Source organism: Phoenix dactylifera, chromosome 2 (genome assembly GCF_051530095.1).
Source record: "Phoenix dactylifera cultivar Ajwa chromosome 2, Ajwa_hap1_PhDact_Kaust_v1.1, whole genome shotgun sequence".
NCBI classification, from domain to species: domain Eukaryota; kingdom Viridiplantae; phylum Streptophyta; class Magnoliopsida; order Arecales; family Arecaceae; genus Phoenix; species Phoenix dactylifera.
Window position 1 is genome coordinate 57,816,007 of NC_143191.1, and position 19,572 is coordinate 57,835,578.

General features: G+C 38.5%; 2 protein-coding genes across 2 annotated transcripts; one reads left to right on the forward strand and one right to left on the reverse strand.

Annotated features, from left to right (window-relative positions):
- The first annotated feature begins 163 nt into the window (after positions 1–163).
- LOC103720124 (putative transcription factor At3g04930) lies at positions 164–1,853 on the forward strand. Its single transcript, XM_008809694.6, has one exon. It carries the CDS (start codon positions 302–304, stop codon positions 1,505–1,507), a length of 1,206 nt encoding a protein of 401 aa, XP_008807916.4. The 5' UTR covers positions 164–301; the 3' UTR covers positions 1,508–1,853.
- A 4,523-nt stretch (positions 1,854–6,376) lies between these two features.
- On the reverse strand, positions 6,377–11,423 carry LOC103720125 (Cytidine/deoxycytidylate deaminase family protein). Its single transcript, XM_008809695.6, has 5 exons — positions 11,182–11,423; positions 9,370–9,429; positions 8,953–9,143; positions 6,841–6,945; positions 6,377–6,749 (listed from the first exon to the last, which is right to left on the reverse strand). The coding sequence occupies exons 1-5, from the start codon at positions 11,195–11,197 to the stop codon at positions 6,561–6,563; spliced, it is 561 nt and encodes a 186-aa protein (XP_008807917.1). The 5' UTR covers positions 11,198–11,423; the 3' UTR covers positions 6,377–6,560.
- Positions 11,424–19,572: the final 8,149 nt, after the last annotated feature.

Consider the following 19,572-nt stretch of genomic DNA (forward strand, 5'->3'; position numbering starts at 1 on the left):
TCCCGTTATTAGGTACGCTCGATCCACCAGGTGCAGCTCAACCTACTCCCCATCAGGACCATCGGATTCCCATCAAACGGCTGCCGTTCTATTGCACGTCAATTCCCAGACTCCATGGAATTCCAAATTTATCCAACCACCCCGCAGCCCTCCAACCACTCCAACTCTAACCCTAACCCTAACCCTCACCCTCACCCTAATTCCCAAATAAATCGCACCCAATCCCCACAAACCCTAACCCAATTTGGTTCCCAATACCCCCCTCTCTCTTCTTCGGGAAGCCGAGATCGCCACGACGACGATGGCTTCCACCGCTGAAGACGACGAGCGTGGCGCCGCCGTCTACGAGGAGTATGACGACGACGACTCCGATGACGGCGCTGACACCGACGAGGAGTACGACGACGACGCCGCGGCCGAAGGCCGCGCGCTGGCGCTTCCTCCCCCTCCGCCTCCCGCTGCCCCCCTGGCGGACCAGCAACTACCCCACTCCTTGTCCTCCGTATCCAATCCTAGCCCCTATCCTTCCGCCTCCGTTCCCATCCCCCAGAACGGCGGCGGCGGGAGCGTCGCCTTCGTGGCCTCTCCCGATGGCAAGCGGCAGAGGATGTTGCTGCCGGGGGAGGAGAGGAAGCGCCTGGCGGCGGCGCACGACGAGTCTCGGCGTTTGTTCCAGAAGCTATGGACGGACGCGGACGAGATCGCGATTCTGCAAGGGTTTTTGGAGTTCACATCGCAGCGGGGGACGACGCACGCCAACTACCAGCACGACACAGGGCCCTTCTACGATCAGATCAAGAACCGCCTTCAGGTGGATTTCAACAAGAACCAACTGGTGGAGAAGCTCCGCCGCCTCAAGAAGAAGTACCGCAACATGGTGAACCGGATGGGGTCCGGGAAGGAATTCGTCTTCAAGAGCCCTCACGACAAGGCCACCTTCGAGATCGCCCGCAAGATCTGGAGCCCCAGCTTCAAGCGGACCCGCAGCCGGGACTCCGGCAATGCGCCCAACCCCCAACTTCAAGAAAGCAGCAATCTTGTCCCCGTCGAAATCGCCGAGGACGTATCGCTTAGCTCTGATCATATGATCTCAAGGCCCCGGAGGCGGTCCAGAAGGAGATCGGAAGGTGCGCCGGAGATGGATGTGCCTATGCCCACTCCGGTGGTCTCCATCCCCGTGCTAAATCACACACCCTGTTCGTCGGCTCCGATCCCGAATGCCAATCTTATCGAGCAGACGGTGAAGAGCTGCCTCTCCCCCTTGTTCAAGGAGCTGCTTCAGTATGCGATGGGAGGGCCGTGCGCGCCCGTTGGGGCTGGTGATGCGGGAGCGCCGCTGAATCCCCTTCTGCTGAACATTGCGGGCGGCTCAGGTGCAGTGCAAGCGGACGAGAAGTGGAGAAAGCAGCAGATTCTGGAGCTGGAGGTCTACTTGAAGCGGGTGGAGCTTGTTCGTGAGCAGATAAAATCGAAGCTTGAGGTGCTTAGGTCGATGGGGAGCAGCTGATCAAAGGCTTCCTTCAGAAAAAGAAAAAAACTTAACTTAAACTTGGTGTTCAGACTGGGCTACTTTTAGTAATTGATCATAGTAAGTTAGATTTTTGTTTTGTTGAAAGGTATAGCCGTATAGAGAACATTTGGAATAATGTTTTTTTTTTTTTACTTTTTCTTTTTGTTTATAAAATCCTCTCCTTTCTCCATGTTTTCATTGAGTTCAGTTTCTTTCTTTACTGTGGTATAAAACTTTCATAAAGAATGAACTGGAGGAATCCTGGGAAGAGAAGGGGTGAGAACGGCTATCATTTGTATATATTCAATAGCAATATTTATTTTACTTCTAGAAATTAGTGGTATGTGGACTAGCCTCTGTATTGTTATTTTGAGTTCTGTGTGTAGATAGTCAACAATTACTTCTAATTTTTTTCATGCATGCTTGGAGAGGTCTCTATAGATAAGATTTTGTGATGTTCTCATGACAAGAAGCGTTACAGTTCTTTTACCTAGGAATGACAAATGCCCTCCATTGACATGCAAGATCTAGTTTTTCTTATTTGTATTGTAGAAAGGTATTTGCTAAACTTGCATATTGATTGGATGGAGGCAGACATCTGTTAATATTCCGAGCCATGACATCGCATTCTTATCATATTCAAAGAATTACTTACAGCTTATACATGGTGAAATCGCGAGGGCTGTGCTTTCAGCATTCAAAGGTATCAGGCAGTTCTGTCCTTGAGTGATTTTATTGTGTTGCTGCCCATCAACAATAAGTTTTGTTAGGCTTCTGGAAATTTCACCTACATGTCAGTCTTTACTCTGGATCTTCAATTCTACTTTCTTGTCACTTTGTCGAAACCTTGCCTTTGGGTTTTTCTGTTCTCAACCTATACAAGAACCCACACTTCATCAGTTTTGCTTTTTAGTTCTTTCGGATACTCTGCTTTTTGCAATACCATATCTATCGGTATGATCGGCTCATCACAGGATAGGATAGGTTACAGCCTAAATACACTTGGCTACCTAGCATATTATTTGGTTTAAAAGTTTATCAAGTTATAACAGCTTGAGAAATTTTTGCATTCATTTGCATTAGTAATTGGTGTAAGTTATTTTCTCATTGCTTCATTGACAATTAAGGGGCTGATATCACAGGATAGGATAGGTTACAGCCTAAATACACTTGGCTACCTAGCATATTATTTGGTTTAAAAGTTTATCAAGTTATAACAGCTTGAGAAATTTTTGCATTCATTTGCATTAGTAATTGGTGTAAGTTATTATCTCATTGCTTCATTGACAATTAAGGGGCTGATCATTCATAAAGTTGATATATAAGTATCGAGAAGAACAAAAAATTTGGGTCTTCCAATTTGCTTTTGTAGTTTTTCATTCTCTATTTATTACATTCTTTTCCCCTTTATGCTTGGATATCTAGAAAGAGATTCTATATGTGATACCCGGAAAGGCATTTTATAGAAGTAGATGGCACTAGGAAAGTTATCAAGTATGTATATGTAAAAATTATATGGAAAAGTAGGATGATTAATTGAACCTACACAATGCATGGACATGGTCAAAGAATGTGCCATATTAATCAGAGCACTATTTGTCGTATTAATTGAAAGTCTGTATTTGCAGTGTGCCGACAGCATCTTGTTGCACTTTCTAATTGAATCGATTGATGCTTTCTGAAACAATTTCTGACCATTAATAAGCTGAGTGATCTCACAGTTTGTAATATTTGTAAATAAGAAAGTTTTTGCAAATATCCATTGTAATACTAGGCGATTTAAGATGGAACAGTGAACATCACCTAAGCATTTTTGATGGAGATGACCACTGTAATACAGGTTCCTGTCGTGGAGATTGTAACATGGTATGAACAAAGTGCCGATGCACCTACGGAGTGCACGCTTGCGAGATTCAGAAGGAAAATTGCGAAACAAAATATTGTGACCAGAAATTTTCTGGTCAAGGTGGTGAGCAATCAAGATGTATGTGCAGCAGAGTCTGAGGAAGCCTTGAACAAGGGATGAAGTGATGTTAGTTGAGGGCCTTGGAAGAGTATTCACTTCAGTTAGGGATTAGGTGATGGAAGGTTGGTTCAGGCGGTTGGTTTGGTTTATGTGAAAGGAAATGTTATGAGGTTGAGAAAATAGTATGGCCGGAACAGAAGCCTTGATCAGAGGGCATGCTTGAAACTGTGTTGAAGGATGTGGAAAGAAGCTAAAAATGGGGATTAGAAAATTGAAGATTGGTGGAGGCAGTTTGTAATGTGTGAAGAAACGCTGCGAGCTTAGAAAATAATGTGGCCAGAAGTGATGTTTAAAGACACATCTGCAAGAAAGAGCTGAGGAAACTTTAATTAAAGGATGTCCTTGCAACTTCTTTTAAAGTACCTATAAAGGAGATATTGGGATTAGGTGGTGGCAAATTGGTTGAGGTGGTTGCTTATGCAAAGATAAATTAGAGGCTACTTGACTAAGGTCAGATCATTTTGTGGAAGTTTTTTGGAAACATGTTAAGAAGCTCTCTGATGTTGGGGAGCTGCAGAATAGTCTGAGGTGGCTATGATGGAGGACTTTGTAGATGGTAGAAAGCAGAGTTCTGGTTGTAATGTTTTGAGATTCAAGATAAAAGGTGGTGCCCTTTGTGGAAGTTTTGTGGAAACATGTTAAGAAACTCTCTGATGTTGGGGGGTTGCAGGATAGTCTGAGGTGACTATGATGGAGAACTTTGTAAATGGTAGAAAACAGAGTTCTGGTTGTAATGTTTTGAGATTCAAGATAAAAGGTGGTGCCCTTTGTGGAAGTTTTGTGGAAACATGTTAAGAAACTCTCTGATGTTGGGGGGTTGCAGGATAGTCTGAGGTGACTATGATGGAGAACTTTGTAAATGGTAGAAAACAGAGTTCTGGTTGTAATGTTTTGAGATTCAAGATAAAAGGTGGTGCCCTTAAATATATGTAGAGACATGCAGACGGGTGACATTCCTGAGTTATTTAAGTTGCTGGCTTTGGATTGCATTTATAAATCTGTAAATAGTCATCACTTTGGAATTCGGTTTGAGGGAGTATTCAAACAAGAAACGTGTTTAGATTGCAATATATGGTGATAGCAAGAGTATCTTGAACATCACCATCGCCTATTAAGAAATTCTTGCCATCATAATTTATTGAAACTCTAACCTTTTATATTCAATAATGGGGAGCTCTTTCCAAAATCTTAACTGTTAGAAAGGATTTCATTAGTGGTGAAGATGTTGATAGATAGACCATATAGCATTGGGTTTATCATGATAATGTGCAACTAATGTTTTCTGAAGAACATTTTGGCAGAAGGGCGATTATTTATTTCCATCTACTTAGGATACCTTGCCAATGCAAGCGCTAAGAGTCGCTAGATTCTAGGAAGGAGAAGTTGTCAAATCAAATTTTATTTTGATTCCTAAAGGTAAGCAAATTTTAAAATTCTTAGCTAAATTTTTTTTAAATTTTAATATAACTCAATTCTTACTGTACTCTGTAATATTTTATTTTTTGATTATGTTAGCAAATGTTTCACGAGCATTAATATTTTCTGTCCTAATTATTATATACTTGGTTAGAAATCATTTAGCTTCTTTTTTTCACATCTGTTCTTCTTTTTTTTCTGACAATGCCCCTCATCTCTATTGTAAATATGATTAATCTCCGATAAAAACTAAGTGGCTCATTTTGCCTCTCCTTTGCATCAAAAAAAAATTTGTTGGATATATTTATTTTAGGATAGTATGATTCTTCCATTCTGTCAAAAATAGTTTAAAAAAAATCTTAGCTGCAAAATTGATCAGGCCATTCAGAAAAACAAGTCAAACAATTTTTTGATGAATAATATTTTTTGTCGAAGTTGTAACCAGTACACGTAGAAAATAATGTTATGGCCGTGATAAACTTGTTCAAAGATGGGAGTGACTTGTGACTGAAAAGAGAACACTTTGTGGATTTCCTTCCATTCTGGAAGGTATATATTTGGCACGATGTAAAAGTTCCAGCGTTGATTTTGATGGTTGATGGCTCCTGTCAGCACGTGATTCGAGTGTCAAATAATGGGGAGTTGTTGCCAACGACTCCGACAGATTGTCACCACAGCTAGCTGTTACCAACGACTCCAAGATGCGATCGTTCACCTGTCATGAGGGTTTTTTTTCCCTTTTTTTTTTTTAAAGACCGAAAATTGAGAAACACTTTATATTTGATTAGAGTTTTTTTTAAAAAAATGAAAAGTAATTTTCCCACAAAAATAATTTTTTAATATTTCATGAGGAAAACAAAATGTAGAACGGAAAGTCTAATCTTCGCTGCCTCAAAATTGGGATATTTGTTTTGCTAAATGCCTCTCGGCTTTTACATAAAATAGAAAGAAAAAAAAATTATTAAGCAAATAACAAATATTTTATGCAACTTTTTCAGAAAAATAAATGCTCAACAAAACATGAGCCATGCTAGAATGTGTCGTATTCTCGTACTCAACCAAACATAAATTATTCTGGAATATGTCATTTTTTCATGCATCAGCTTCAAAAAAAAAAAAATTCTCCTCACGAATCAAACAGGTCCTAAAGAAAAAAAATAACTAACAAAATATAATACATCAAAACAAAAGAAGAAAGCTGCTAATAGAGCAGGCAGGCATTAGGCCGAAGGCCATGGGAACCAAGCATAAAGTAGAAGAAACCTCTCCTGAGGTTTTTCAAAGCTCAAATTGTTGCCTTACTGACCTAGCCTGCATCCTAAATTTTTTCAATAGGTAAGGAAAAGCTGGGGATCTGCATCCCTCCCTCCGTGTGCTGAGGTTAAGCTGGTTGTCATCATGGCACAATAAGAAAAGATAGGGTGTTGACTATTTGAAATACTTCATTATCATGAAAAATGGTGTATAAATTTGCCACTTATTAATCCCAAAGAGCACTAGAAGTACCAAAACCAATAAAAAGTTTGTCTAGAGTTTCCTTCATGTTCTTTGGATTCAGGAGACGTTCAATATGTATGGTACTTCTTAATCTCTCAAGGCAGTCAATAATCAGTACATCTGAAACTTCTCCTTGGTCTTCTCAAAGACCTGTTCTGCAATAATGGCTCCATTACCATCAGCTCTTTTGATCTCCAAATGGGCCTTCTGGTAGAATCCAGTGCCTCTCAATGCATCAGCAATGAAATCATCAAATCCAATAGCTATTGCAGCCTCTGCCTGGGCTCCATAAACCAGCCTCTGCATTGTAAGAATCAAATATCATCAAGTCAATTGCTCTAGAGGTAGATGGAAGTCGCAAGTCATAATGGAACAAAGGTTAAGCCACCACCTTAATCCTGGAAAGATGAATTGCACCGAAGCACATAGGGCAAGGCTCACAGGATGCATATATTTCACAGTCAGAGAGTTCGATTTTCCCAAGTTTCTTACAAGCCTAACATAAACAGAACCACTTGATGAGATAACAGAAAAAGGACAAAGATATGATTGTCGCAAAAAACCATAATTTCTACTTGTTTCTGTTCTGCACGACAGAGTTGCAAGTTGTATTTGCATAAATCGACACACTTTGCATGCATATCAGTATCGCATATTGTAATAGCAAGTACTCTAATTTCCAGCTTTTGAAAGATCATTACTAGTAAAAGAGCAACAAATACAATAAAATATCTTCACCCGGTAAACTGCATTCACTAAATCAAGGAAGATTAAATATTCTCAAACTTCCAATGGAACCGTGATTCTTAAAGATGCCCCACGTATATGAAATAGGACTTCTCAGTTAAGCTCTCAAACATAATATCGAACTAAATGAATGTGCTTGAATTCTTCGCCAGTAACTTTGAGCAATAGAGAAGCTTGCCTTCAAACCTAGAAGGACAATTACAAGACACGGAGACTTACCTTATTAGTTATGCTATTTGAGCTCAGGCTATTTGGGAGCATCTATTTGAGGTTCCTAGACAAAGAACAGGCAGGACCGAATATATGACTCTCGTTGTTTGCTCTGTGCAAATATCAGTATATCACACCTTTTATCGGGCAACTATGATGAACAAGCTGATAGAAATCACAATATTGCAGAAAGGAACAGCAACTTCTAACAGTCGTGATAAATCATGAAGAATATGCCATCCGTGATACTCTATTAGTAATGGACAATAGAAAACTGGGAAAATTCAATTGAATGAAATAAAGAAAGATGGACAAGTTAGGACTCAAGGAAATGATTAGCTTTACACATTGAGAAGGCTTTTGATAGTAGGAAGATCACATAGTTTTTGTTAGACAATGCCCGGGTGACAGCTGGGGAATAATTACCAATGCCATGTGATGATTCTTGATTTGGTGCAAAATTACACTATTAAAATAAGCTGTCCCATAAACAAAAGGTACAAATTTCACACTGTTGAATCACCTTTTAAATATATGATTGTAAATAAGAACTTTGAAATTTTGAGAACATATGTTAGATGCACCCATTTGACATCATCCAGACTACATATCTTCACATACTAAAGCTTGAAGTACTGTAGGAAAACACAACCAACCCAAAAAGTTTTTTCTGAAACTAACCACCTATTATTCACAAGGCAATCAGCCACGCTGTTACCCTCTGGAATATGAAGTACCAAGTAATTTCACATGAAATTTTCAAGGTTTTCTTCTTTCTGGAAGGTCCAGAGCTCTTTCCGTAAATTCTTTCTTTACATAGCATTGAACGCCAATCTGTCAAGGCAGTTGGAGTCTCCGCCTCTTTAATCCATAACCAATATATGATTTATACAGGCTTATCTATTGTGTTACCTGGTTAGTGGTTTGTAGTCATCCCTCTGACAAAGTCGACAATAAATTTTTTCCAAACTAGCTGATGAATTGAGAAGAATTTCAATCCACTCCTTTCCACCACTTAGTCCAAAGTCAGGAGGAGAGCTTTCATGCTCGACTATCACACAACTACAGGTTTTCTGAATTTATCTCTAAAATTAATTAATAATGTAGCAACCTAGTAATGGAAGAATTAAGAAGATGAGAATCATCTAAACATGGTTGGTTCATTTCTGTAATTGATTCGATCACAACAATATATTCCGAACACAACCAATAACGTTAAAATGCATCAGGTGCTCTAGCCTCTCAAGTCTTAAAGAGATCAGTAAAGACATGTTTGGATCATAATACCACTTAATGGATATTCACAAGATATACGAGGCACAAAGACTTGCCAAGTCCAAGTTGAAAACCATCACTGATTATGGATCACAATCATGGGGGATCAAGTAACTTCATCATGTGGATTAAGTGATACAGTCGAAGGAAGTTGAGAAAACTGGCAGTCTTAGTGAATCAAGTAGATCTGAGTTATTCACTGGACCAAAGTATCAATTGAGACTACATCAAAAACTAATAGTTAAGTATTAGACTGCTTTCTAGGACTTACCTCCCTTATTGCAGACACCTCAGCATGAGCAGTTGGATCTGTGTTTTTCAAGACCATATTATGACAGCTAACAATTATTTCATCATTATGAACTACAACCGCACCAAAAGGGCCTCCATCACCACAATCAACTCCATGATATGCTTCTTCAACTGCTTTTGATAAGAATTTGTGATCTCTGTCTTGAACAGCTGCTTAGTACATCATCAGATCAAGTAAGAAAAATAGATGCATGGAATAGGAAAACCTGAGTTCAACAAGTGAAATGACAAAGATAGGTAGGCTGGCAGGAGCGTAGATAAAAGGATATCAATCAAACACACCATGACTCTTGCTCTACTTTAACATGTGCTAGGTTAACCTTTTATGATAGAAATTCAGATAAGATGCAAAAATACTGTAAAATGTCAGAATTACCTTCTTGGTGACCACTAAATGCAGAAGCCACAGAGATGGTCCCATCTTTGGACTCGACCACTGGAATCAAAATGGACAAAAAGAAAAAGTGAGGCACGCAAACCAAGGAAGATTCATTGCAATCCATTCCCTTTATAGGATATTCTCAGTTACAATACTAGGCACATCATTCGAAAAATAATGAAACAAAGTGATAGAAGGGAACCAGGCATCGAAATATAAACTGTAACCCTATAAAAAGAAACTTAAAATATCCAAAACTACTTTTACATGGTGAAACATGATCTTGCTGCAATTCTTTCCCCTTCAAATTCATACAAGAACAAGTAGCAGAACACATCAGGAGGCTTAGAGATTCATAAGAGAAACAAAAGACTGGGATAGCATATTTCATTTTATAAGCATCAAATATGCCTGAGAAAATGCACTTTATGGTGATACTAGACAAAATAAACACATAAGTGCAGCCTACATTCACTGTAAGTAGAGTAGGGGGAAAATGATGCAACGGAACTGAGGAAGAAGTAGATCATGATAACACAGAAGACACTACTAAGATATGAAATTTTGTGCTTAGTGTTTCATGGAACGATAAATTTAGTTAGCTCAAAACATACAAGTTCATACATCCGCATCAAAAAGAGCAGGCTAGAGAATCTGCAAGCGTCACAACAATGAGATTCCATAATGATTGCAAACTACCTAGTTGCCATCTTCCAGAAAGTATTATTGAGTGAGACGTAACATAAGGACAACGCAAAAGGATGAGGAGGAATGGATAGGATAAGGTTTCTCTGAACATTGATATCAACTGCAGATTCCACATATCGTAATCAGGAGATGCTCGTCAAACATAAAAGAAGGAAGGAGTATGTAAGTACAAAAAACAGAAACAATATTTAGTGAAAAGTAAAATAACCGACATATAGGTGACTGTCAGAACTTCCAATTCTGCATGTAATGATGAACGAGAAAAAGATTCCATAAAAAAGTTAATATAAAATGGAAACGCAAATCCTCCAACCATCTTTTTTTTTTATTTAAAGAAAAAAGAAAACCTCATGATCCAAAATAAAAATTACTTCAGATACAATCCCAAATGTTTTCCTCTTTTTATTTTTTGGTTTCATTCCAGGTAAATCTATGTTGATATACAAAAGAAATCACTTAAAAGCAAAATATTTCATAATAGAGCATTATTGAAACATCTCATATATATTAGCCCTTAAATTTTACCAATACTCCATGAGAAATTTCATAACTAAATAATTCCAATCAATCTAAAAGTTATACCTCCCCGAGTTGTCGTTCGCTGGCAAAAAACAAGAGGACAGCAGCAACTCAATAACCAAGTAACCCATCACAAAAGGTACCAAAAAAGCTATTTTGAACAACTGGATAAAACTATAATCGCAAGCAAATCCAGCACAAACCCCTCAATCCAAATCGCAAGACGAACACCAAGACAGAGACAGAAATCCGGCTTATCCATCGAAGCGCCCAAAATCGCAATAAAAGATCCATAATTCCTGAGAGAAATACAAGACTTGCAATCCAACGGATAAACAAATAAATAGCCCCCAAAAACATGCACTACCCGGCAAACAAACAAGAGCGTGCGATAAGATCCGCAGGTAAATTGCCATCTAAAGATCCAAAAGATGACAACTTTCGATTAAACCTCGCATATCCTAACAAGTTGACTCAATGCAAATGAGAAAAGGGCAAAAGCTCAACACCCAGAACCGAAAAGAAGAAAGAAAGAAAGAAAGAACGATTTTTGATGGGTTTGGAGAACGTATGAGACGATACCTTGTGCCTCTTCCATGGAGAATCCGGGGACGGGTTTCCTCAAATCTCAGGAATGGGGTTCTTCCAGAACAGACCGCACGAGATCGAGCTTTCAATAAAGACCAGAGAACACAGTAGAGAGAGGCAGGACAAAGGGAAAAAGAGGGGGTGGGAGAGGCCTCTGCACGGAGATGCAGGGAAGCAACACGAACACGTAAATACCAGCCCTTTTCCCTCTGTTCTCTTTCCTTTTATTTTTGCGGGCGATGGAGATGGAGATGGAGAAGATAAAATAGAAAGTTGCGGTCACGATTCTCCGTCAATTTCTGGGAAGCTCCGAGCGAGGGATCGGATACAGATCCAATATTGATACATTTATACTTATCTCTATATTTTTTAACACATATAGATACGCATATAAATATTAAATAGATATAAAAATTAATAGGAGATGAGAGGGAGATCCAATATTAATATATTTATATTTATTTTTATATTTTTAATATATATCGATACGAGCATATACCAAAATTAATATTCGTATTTATTCTAAATGAATGTGAATTAGACTATTTATATTTGCTATAAATAGATACGAATCGAATATTAAATATATCCATATTTTTTATCTAAATACGAATATAAATAAGATACTTTTTTAACTATTAATCAAATTTGAGTAAAATTCAATGATGAAAACTAGCAATAAAGATATCATCATAAAAAAAATAATTAAAAAATTATAATTTTAACAAGCATTTATTAATGATGAGGCCGAGGGTATTCCCCGGATCCCAAAGCTCAGTTTCCACCGGCATTAGACAACGGAAGCGACTACTTCTCCTCAGAATTATTGTCCGCTTTGAGAGGGGTTTCATAGTCTTTTCCCCTCGAATGGTTTTGCCCCGCAAAAGGTGCCTCTGAAGAGAAAGAAGTAGTCATCCTCCATTTAAGGAACAGATCTCTCCGCTATCTAGTTGATGTGGGACTAAGTTCAGACCCTTTATTCCCACAACAATTAATAATAAAAAACTAACAATTTTATAAATGATATATAGGTCAAGGTTGTTCATCACAAAAGTAGATGGAATCTATCGCACCTCTGAGACATCTCACGGTTGACGCTGGTTGCAATCGCCAGAAATAGAAAAAGGAACAAAACGGATGAATGAGAGGTTTAAGCCTTTCAGACGTGCAAGGTAATTTGAAAGATTTTATTCGAATCGACGGATTACTATCTTAAGTTACGGTCATCCAAGTTCCTTTTAGTTTAGATTTGGTTAATCACTTAATTAGTTTTCTAATTTAATTTAACTTAGACTTCTTTTTTTTACTTATCTCTATTATTATACGGATATTCGGATACATATCCAAATTAGGTATATCCATATTTGTATTCATATTTGGAAGATTTTTGAGCAAACTTTTTTTTTTTTTTTTTGTGTATATGTCATCGGTTTGTAACAAGGGCAAAGATTACATTCTACCCAAGTATGGTGCTATTTTTATACAAATACCGTACATTGAATAAGGTGTTGTTTCGATTATTGGTGTATGTCTGTCAAAATTTAAAAAATCAATTATCATCAATAAAAATTTAGAAAATCAATCAATCAACCAATCAATCAGTCATCAACCTGTCATTTAGGAGACACCAATGCATGCATGGCAGACAGCATCATGATAGTGCTACTTCGATAGAATCCTAAACTTCATCCTTGTAATATCATGCATGAGGAATGGTTTGCGAAAGGGGATCAGTAGCCTTCCCATAGGTGGTGGTAATAGTGATAATGGGTCTTGGTGGAGGAAGAAAAGCATGTCGTCAGATTATTAGGATTCGATCGATTTAGGAGGTAGGGAATGACTGGGTTCTCAGAATGGATTGAAGAGTGGGAGAGATGGATAAAAAAATATAGCAAAAGGATGATTCCGTTTTAAGATCGAATAAGATCATAGGAGATTATTTTTATTGTATCAAGGTTTCGAATATTTGGCCTCATCTATCTACCTATAAATGTTTGCATGCAGGAATCCTAGTCATAGGATAAGAAGTGATATAATAAAGGCACCTGTCTTGTTTCTCCGGGAAATGCCGTATGACACAAAAGGACTGGAATTGCTAAACCTAAATGGTATGATCAAACTTTGGATAAGCCTAAGATCTATATGAGATATATAGACGTTGCGATAAATTTTGGAAACTTCGCAATAACATGACATATATGAGATACATATAGATTTTGATGTCATGCAAAAATTTAACGTAGATGGAGGCCAAAGTAGAAATTCTTACAAAAGCTAACTCAAAACTACATTTTACTATAACAAAAAGGTGGTGGCCGTATTTGAAAACTAGGAAACTCAACACTCGGATTTTCCAAGGACAGCTGAGTTACTAGGTTGAACTGTCAAGATCTCTACTTTGATTATTGGATTATTAACTCAAGTATGAGTGATCCAACAAGCAATCCAACTAAGAACCGTACCAATTTGATATGGGTTGAGCAATCCTCTTGTTTGAGTGATCCAATTTTTTGTAGCCTTCTTATCCAGGAATCTATTTCTTTTTTTTGTGGCCCTTGGTCGCTGTGATACACATCAGAATCCAGGATGCTGGTGGGGTTCCTTGAGGAGAAGTTGCAAGTGCCTTCCTTGACCAAGAGACTTGTAGGAGATAGCAATGAGTACATGGGTCCAGGCCATGTCTCTTTCTGAGAAGTTTCCTACCTTGTACTTCGGTGGGCTTGCTACGGTGCCATCCTTCTTTGGAAACAGCTATCAGTCTTCCTTGCCTTTCACCTTTTTTTTCTCTAAAGAAGATGTCACTTTTTGGAGGCACTTTGGGGAGGTTGAATCAGATGGATTCTCAAACTAGGTCACGCACCTTAACAAGTACTCAACTCTATCTTATGGATGAACCGAACCATGCGAACCAAAAATTTGACCCGACTCTTTATGATACTGTTGTCGAAATAAATTCGGGTTTGATCAGGTCAAGCCTAATCAGGTTGATTAGATTGATTCGAGTGGGTTTTGAACTTTGGTTGGTCAAGAATCTCTATTTTAGTATTATGGATCCAGTTTACGTTTGGAGTCTTTTAACATTGGTAGAGTTCGAGTTAGGTCGAGGTTGGGCTGGATTTGGTTTGAGCTACCATGTCCTTCAACGAACCCAACCTCGCAACCTTTCACCAATGTTGTCAAATAGGTTGGACCGACCCAACCCAAACAAAGAATCGCAGCTATTGGTATATATAATCCATCAATGTTGCATAGGGATGGTGGTTGGCGACCCACCCTCGTAGAAATAGAGAGTTCCCTAGCTTCCTCAACCATCCAAGACCCTATAAAGAGGTGTGCATATAATTGCATGCATTTTTTTGATGCGCATTGAAAAGTCGTTTTTCATTTTCGAATCAAGTCTACAAGGGCAAGAAACTATTACAAGCTACCGTTATGCCCCACTTAGGATGGCCCAACCATCACATGGCACTCACCTATCCTCATGTATTCCCTAGTTACCATATAATAGATGGTAAACAAAATTATACTTGCACCAACGTGTTCATGCATCACATCAATCATTTAGTCTCGTTTATGTGGGCTAATCATTAAGATGGATGCATGATGAATTGAGTCTATAGGAATGAGATGAGATGAGTAGTGTGTTGCAAGGTCATATGGTGCTGGTGGTGTAGAATATAATTTTTCGTATAATAGGATAGGACTGTCCTCCACCAATGGAGCTAGGTGGCCGACACTTGTAGATTTCTCATATGACCTCCTCATCACCCAAATGATAAGCTTCGGTTCATGTCCTACAGAGAGATTTACAACGAAAATTAAGAATTATATTTTTCCCGTTTTGGATGGAGGTGCATGCGTTGTTTTCATCTGATTTCGATACATTATCCGACGAGGAAAAGTGTGTATTTCGCGATTTGTGATGAATAGAATCTATCATCATGGCCTTAGAAAGGACAACTCTTTTTCTTAAAAATCATGGCCTTTTTAAGCAAAATATTTTTGAAAAAGATTCATGGGCAAAGAAAAGATAGGGATGCGGGCACGAACAACTTTTGCTCCGGGACATCCGGATGATGACGAGGGATGGGGTAGCATTTTTGGCCAAGCATGTATTTAGAGAGGCCAACGAAACTGCCGACTGAGTGGCTGCCTACGTGGCTAACCACTCGAGGTATACTTTGTAGTCAGGAGAGGGGGAGTTGTCTCGGGCACTCCGTAAGCTTGTGTTTTATGATTTTATTGGGTGTATTCGTACACGCATTGTATGATGAACCCGCTAAAAAGAAAAAAGAAAAAAAAGAATAGGAATATCTCATTGCTTCTCGAGTTTGCCCTGCACTTTATTGGAAATAATGGTTCGTACATTGAGCCCGTTCTCATGCCCTCAAATGGATCATGCCGCTTGTTGAATTAACGCAAATGAGGTTGCGTCTTGATCATGATACATGATGCAAAGTTAGAGATCATGCTTATTTTTCCTGATGCTTCATACGGTAAAGTTTCCATATGATACAACATATACATACATACATACATACATACATACATACATACATACATACGTACATACATACATACATACGTACATATATATATATATATACACACACTCGCACACCAGACATAAGCATATGAGGAGTGACATAGGCGCAGCTGCCCTCCATACACAATTAATCACACCCGAGGTGTCCTCATAGGCAGAGATTGTGCACCATCAATTCAAGCTAGTCCTAGCAAGCCTGAGTGTTAGGACTAGATGGAACTTGTAATTAGTGAACAAAACTAAACTAGTCATGTTATTCTGAGTGTTGAGGGTTGTGAGGATCCTTGTAGACGTCTGTTAAGGTCTATATCGGCTATACACTCTGATAAATCTTGGATGCTTATATAGGATCAATAAACTTAAATATCATTCTCCGGCTAGCCTTTTTTAGGTATGGTCCTAAATTGTGATATATGGTATCAAAGTAAACCCGCCCCTTGGCCTATGTGAATTAGGAGATATTGCAGCACATGCCTATTTCAGTTGGCTACAGACTTATTATGATATTTATTATTGGATTTGAATAGATTTAGATCATTAGCCTAATTCCGTACCATACCTTATCGATACTTGGTACTTCAAAAAAATTCTGTATCATACCGTACCGATACTATGCTACTGTAGCACTAATATGGGGTCCGATACCAAGACAACGAACCTTGATATCGACTATACACTAGATAGATCTTAGGTACTTATACTGAGCCAAGGAACCCCAAATAACACCTTACAGCTAACTTTTTTGGGCGAGATTCTGGATTGATACAAGTTTAATTGAAACTAGAGAGAGAATGTGCAACATAAATTTGAACAAGTCCTGGCAGGCTTCATTCATACTCGAAAATGTCAAGAAAATTATTTCTTGATTTTCCCATCAATGTAAACTGATTTGCAGCTATTTTAGTCTCGTTTCTCTAAAATATCATTGGATATTGAAAGTTTTATAATGTAAAAGCCAAAAAGTTGCTCCAGGAGATATATATTCAGGAAAGGTCGAAGCAATTTCCTTGACAGTCCGCATTATTGTCAAGAAGTAATCTTTCTCACATGCGAAGAAAGTAATCTTCTTTACTTTAAGGATTATAGTTTCTTCGTTGAAGTTTCTTGTAGTAGGGAATGTAGTAGGGAATGAACCAGATTCCTTCAGAATATGTATTGGCTTAGAGGTTTCTGGGAAACAATGGGAGGAAACTACTTGTATGATTTAGGTATCTGGTCAAGGAGATAAGAAGGCATCAGAAGTCCTTTTTTTTAAATTTTTTCCGAGAATATGTGAGAGAGACCATATATATATATGATTTATTAGCTAGTATAAAAGAACAGTAGAGTTACAGATGGAATCCAAAGTCAAATAATGTTAAGAACATATACCGTGGTGGACTGAAAAATTTTAGATTGTAATGGTGATTTATATCAGTTACAGGTCTGCTAGTCTGGCACAAGGAAGTCATGTGACAAATTCCGATGCTTTATTATTTTGATTTCGAGCTTAATTCTTTATTAGCTTTTGAATGTGAAAGATATCTGAAGAGGTTATATGTTACATAATATTTTACATCTTTGAATTAATTGAACCACATGGGAACATCTCTTAAAACTGTCTTCCTATTTGTGGGTAGCCCCCTTTCTTCTTCTTGGATTCCCCTGGGGTAGCTGAAAAGCATCTTAATAACAAGTGCTTCCATTGGAATCACAGAAGTGTCATGGAATAAAATAATTCATTTGGCTTGCATGACATAAATCGATCAAGCCAATGGATTTAGAATTCCACTTTGGCGCGTAAAAGCAGAAGCTTCCATCTTACTTTTATGGAAAAACTACTATTGATCCTCTTATGGCAGGACATAACCTTGATTCCCTTCTAGGGTATTTGTAACAACTCAAGACCTTACCCAAAATGGCTAGTCAAAAGTATTCTTCAGGTTCCTGGATCCTGTATAAGGACCCAAGATTTACCCAACAAATAACTAATATGGGACTAAACACACGCCCGGGTCCTCACATACATGCTTTCTCCATTTAAGCCCTAACGTCCTCATCAGGCTAAAAGTTTAAATCCACTCAAATCTAATCACAAACACTACTATTGGCCCATGATCAGCCCTAATGGGGGTCTGTACTACAGTGTCTTTTAGTCTACATAAATTATGGGTCGAGTCCGCTCTGATACTATTTGTAACAATTCAGGATCTTACCCAAAATGGCAAGCCAAAAGTATTCTTTAGGGTCATTAATATTGCATAAGTACTCAATATCTACCCAATGAATAACCAATGTGGGACTAAACACACGTCCGCACGGATCTTCACAATATCTCATATCTTAGATCCACAAACATCACCAGAAAAGTTGGCAGCATATTTGATACCAGTGAAGATAAATTACTTTCGACTCTAGCTGCATACAAGATTTACCACATAGCCTTCGTACATAGGCCTTATCGTAAGAAAACTCACAATGAATAAAATACCAAATATAATATTTCTACAAAGATACTTTTTTGGACCAATAACAATAAAAGACTTATAAAGTTCTCCCAAAGAAAAATAAAGAGAATCACTAAACTAAATGACCTTTACCAACTCCTGAGGAAGACTGTATAGGCAGGAGGACTTGCTTTGGATGCTAAAGAGAGCGGAGGAACTTTCTTGCCATGCTCCAATGGCCAACTCTGGCCAATGGATTGCACTTTCTAGAGAATCCACAGCAATTCTTTTGACCGCACCAACCCTGTTAATCTAGTGCTTACCCTCAGTCATTCTTTGCACACCAATACCCAATTAAATTGTACTAAAGATTCTTGTAATTGTCAACAAAAAGCTCGATCTTGTTTAAAATGATCATGGAAGGCTTAAAAATTTGGCTATATTTTGAGTTGCAATAAGAGACAATACCAAAGTAAGTCAAGAGCAGCAACTAATTAACAAAAGGAAAAGGAAGGAACCGTCCGATCTCTGAGACCATGTAATCTGCTGCAATGTTTGGGAAGAAACCGCCCATATTGGTCAGAAAGTCTAAAGCAGAAGACCCATGTCTGTGGCATCTTCATACGGTTCTACCCTGATGGACTCTGACCGGGTTTTCGAAGCATTCACATTAATCCCATCGGTCTGGAATCAATGAAGGTTCCATGCATTCCCCTGAGCTCAATGGAATTTCTTTCTACCATAAATCTTAAGCCTCTACCATCCACCCTGCAAGCAAAGAGAAGCTCCTCCTTTCAAACTTATTACAGAGGAAAAGCCTTTCAAAGAGAAGACAGAAACTAGGAATTAAAGATGGGAGGAGGGAGGAAGTCCTTCTTTTCTTTCTTCCGCACCAAGAAGACACACCATAGGGGCCATGAAGCAGAAATGGAACCAAGGCGTCCCAGAAGGATTCGACCGAGCGACGAGGACCGGAGGCATTGGGTTGCCGAGCCCGATATCGACAGGAAAGCTAGAGAGTTCATCGACAGACAGCACCGCCTGATGGTCCCCGAGCAGAAGAATCCTAGTGCTCTTTTGATCCCCTCTTCAGACTCTTAAAGTTGATGGCATTAAAGGGTGATATATATGGCTTGGTGATCAGTCTATGTTTTGTTTCTTAATTTCTATGTTATGTAGTAGGCTTGGGTAAGTCTTTATGTTTGCCAATCTTCGTTTTGTTTTGTTGGATGTAAGTCTTATGTTTGTCAATCAGCTTTTAAGGAAGCAGGTTTGAGTAAAGAACAGTTATGTTGGTAAACTTGCTGATGCCGAGCACAACTATTCAATGAGAAAAGTGTCATAAATTATTTTCTGAAAATTATTATATCATTTTTTATAAAAGAATAATTTGCTAAAATAAATTTAAAAGGT

Coding starts and splice junctions, on each gene's coding strand:
- LOC103720124 (XM_008809694.6), top strand. CDS start 302: ATGGCTTCCACCGCTGAAGACGACGAGCGTGGCGCCGCCGTCTACGAG.
- LOC103720125 (XM_008809695.6), bottom strand. Junction 9,144..9,369: donor ATTTAGTGGTCACCAAGAAG/GTAATTCTGACA, acceptor TGTACTAAGCAG/CTGTTCAAGACAGAGATCAC. Junction 6,750..6,840: donor TTCATCTTTCCAGGATTAAG/GTGGTGGCTTAA, acceptor CTTACAATGCAG/AGGCTGGTTTATGGAGCCCA.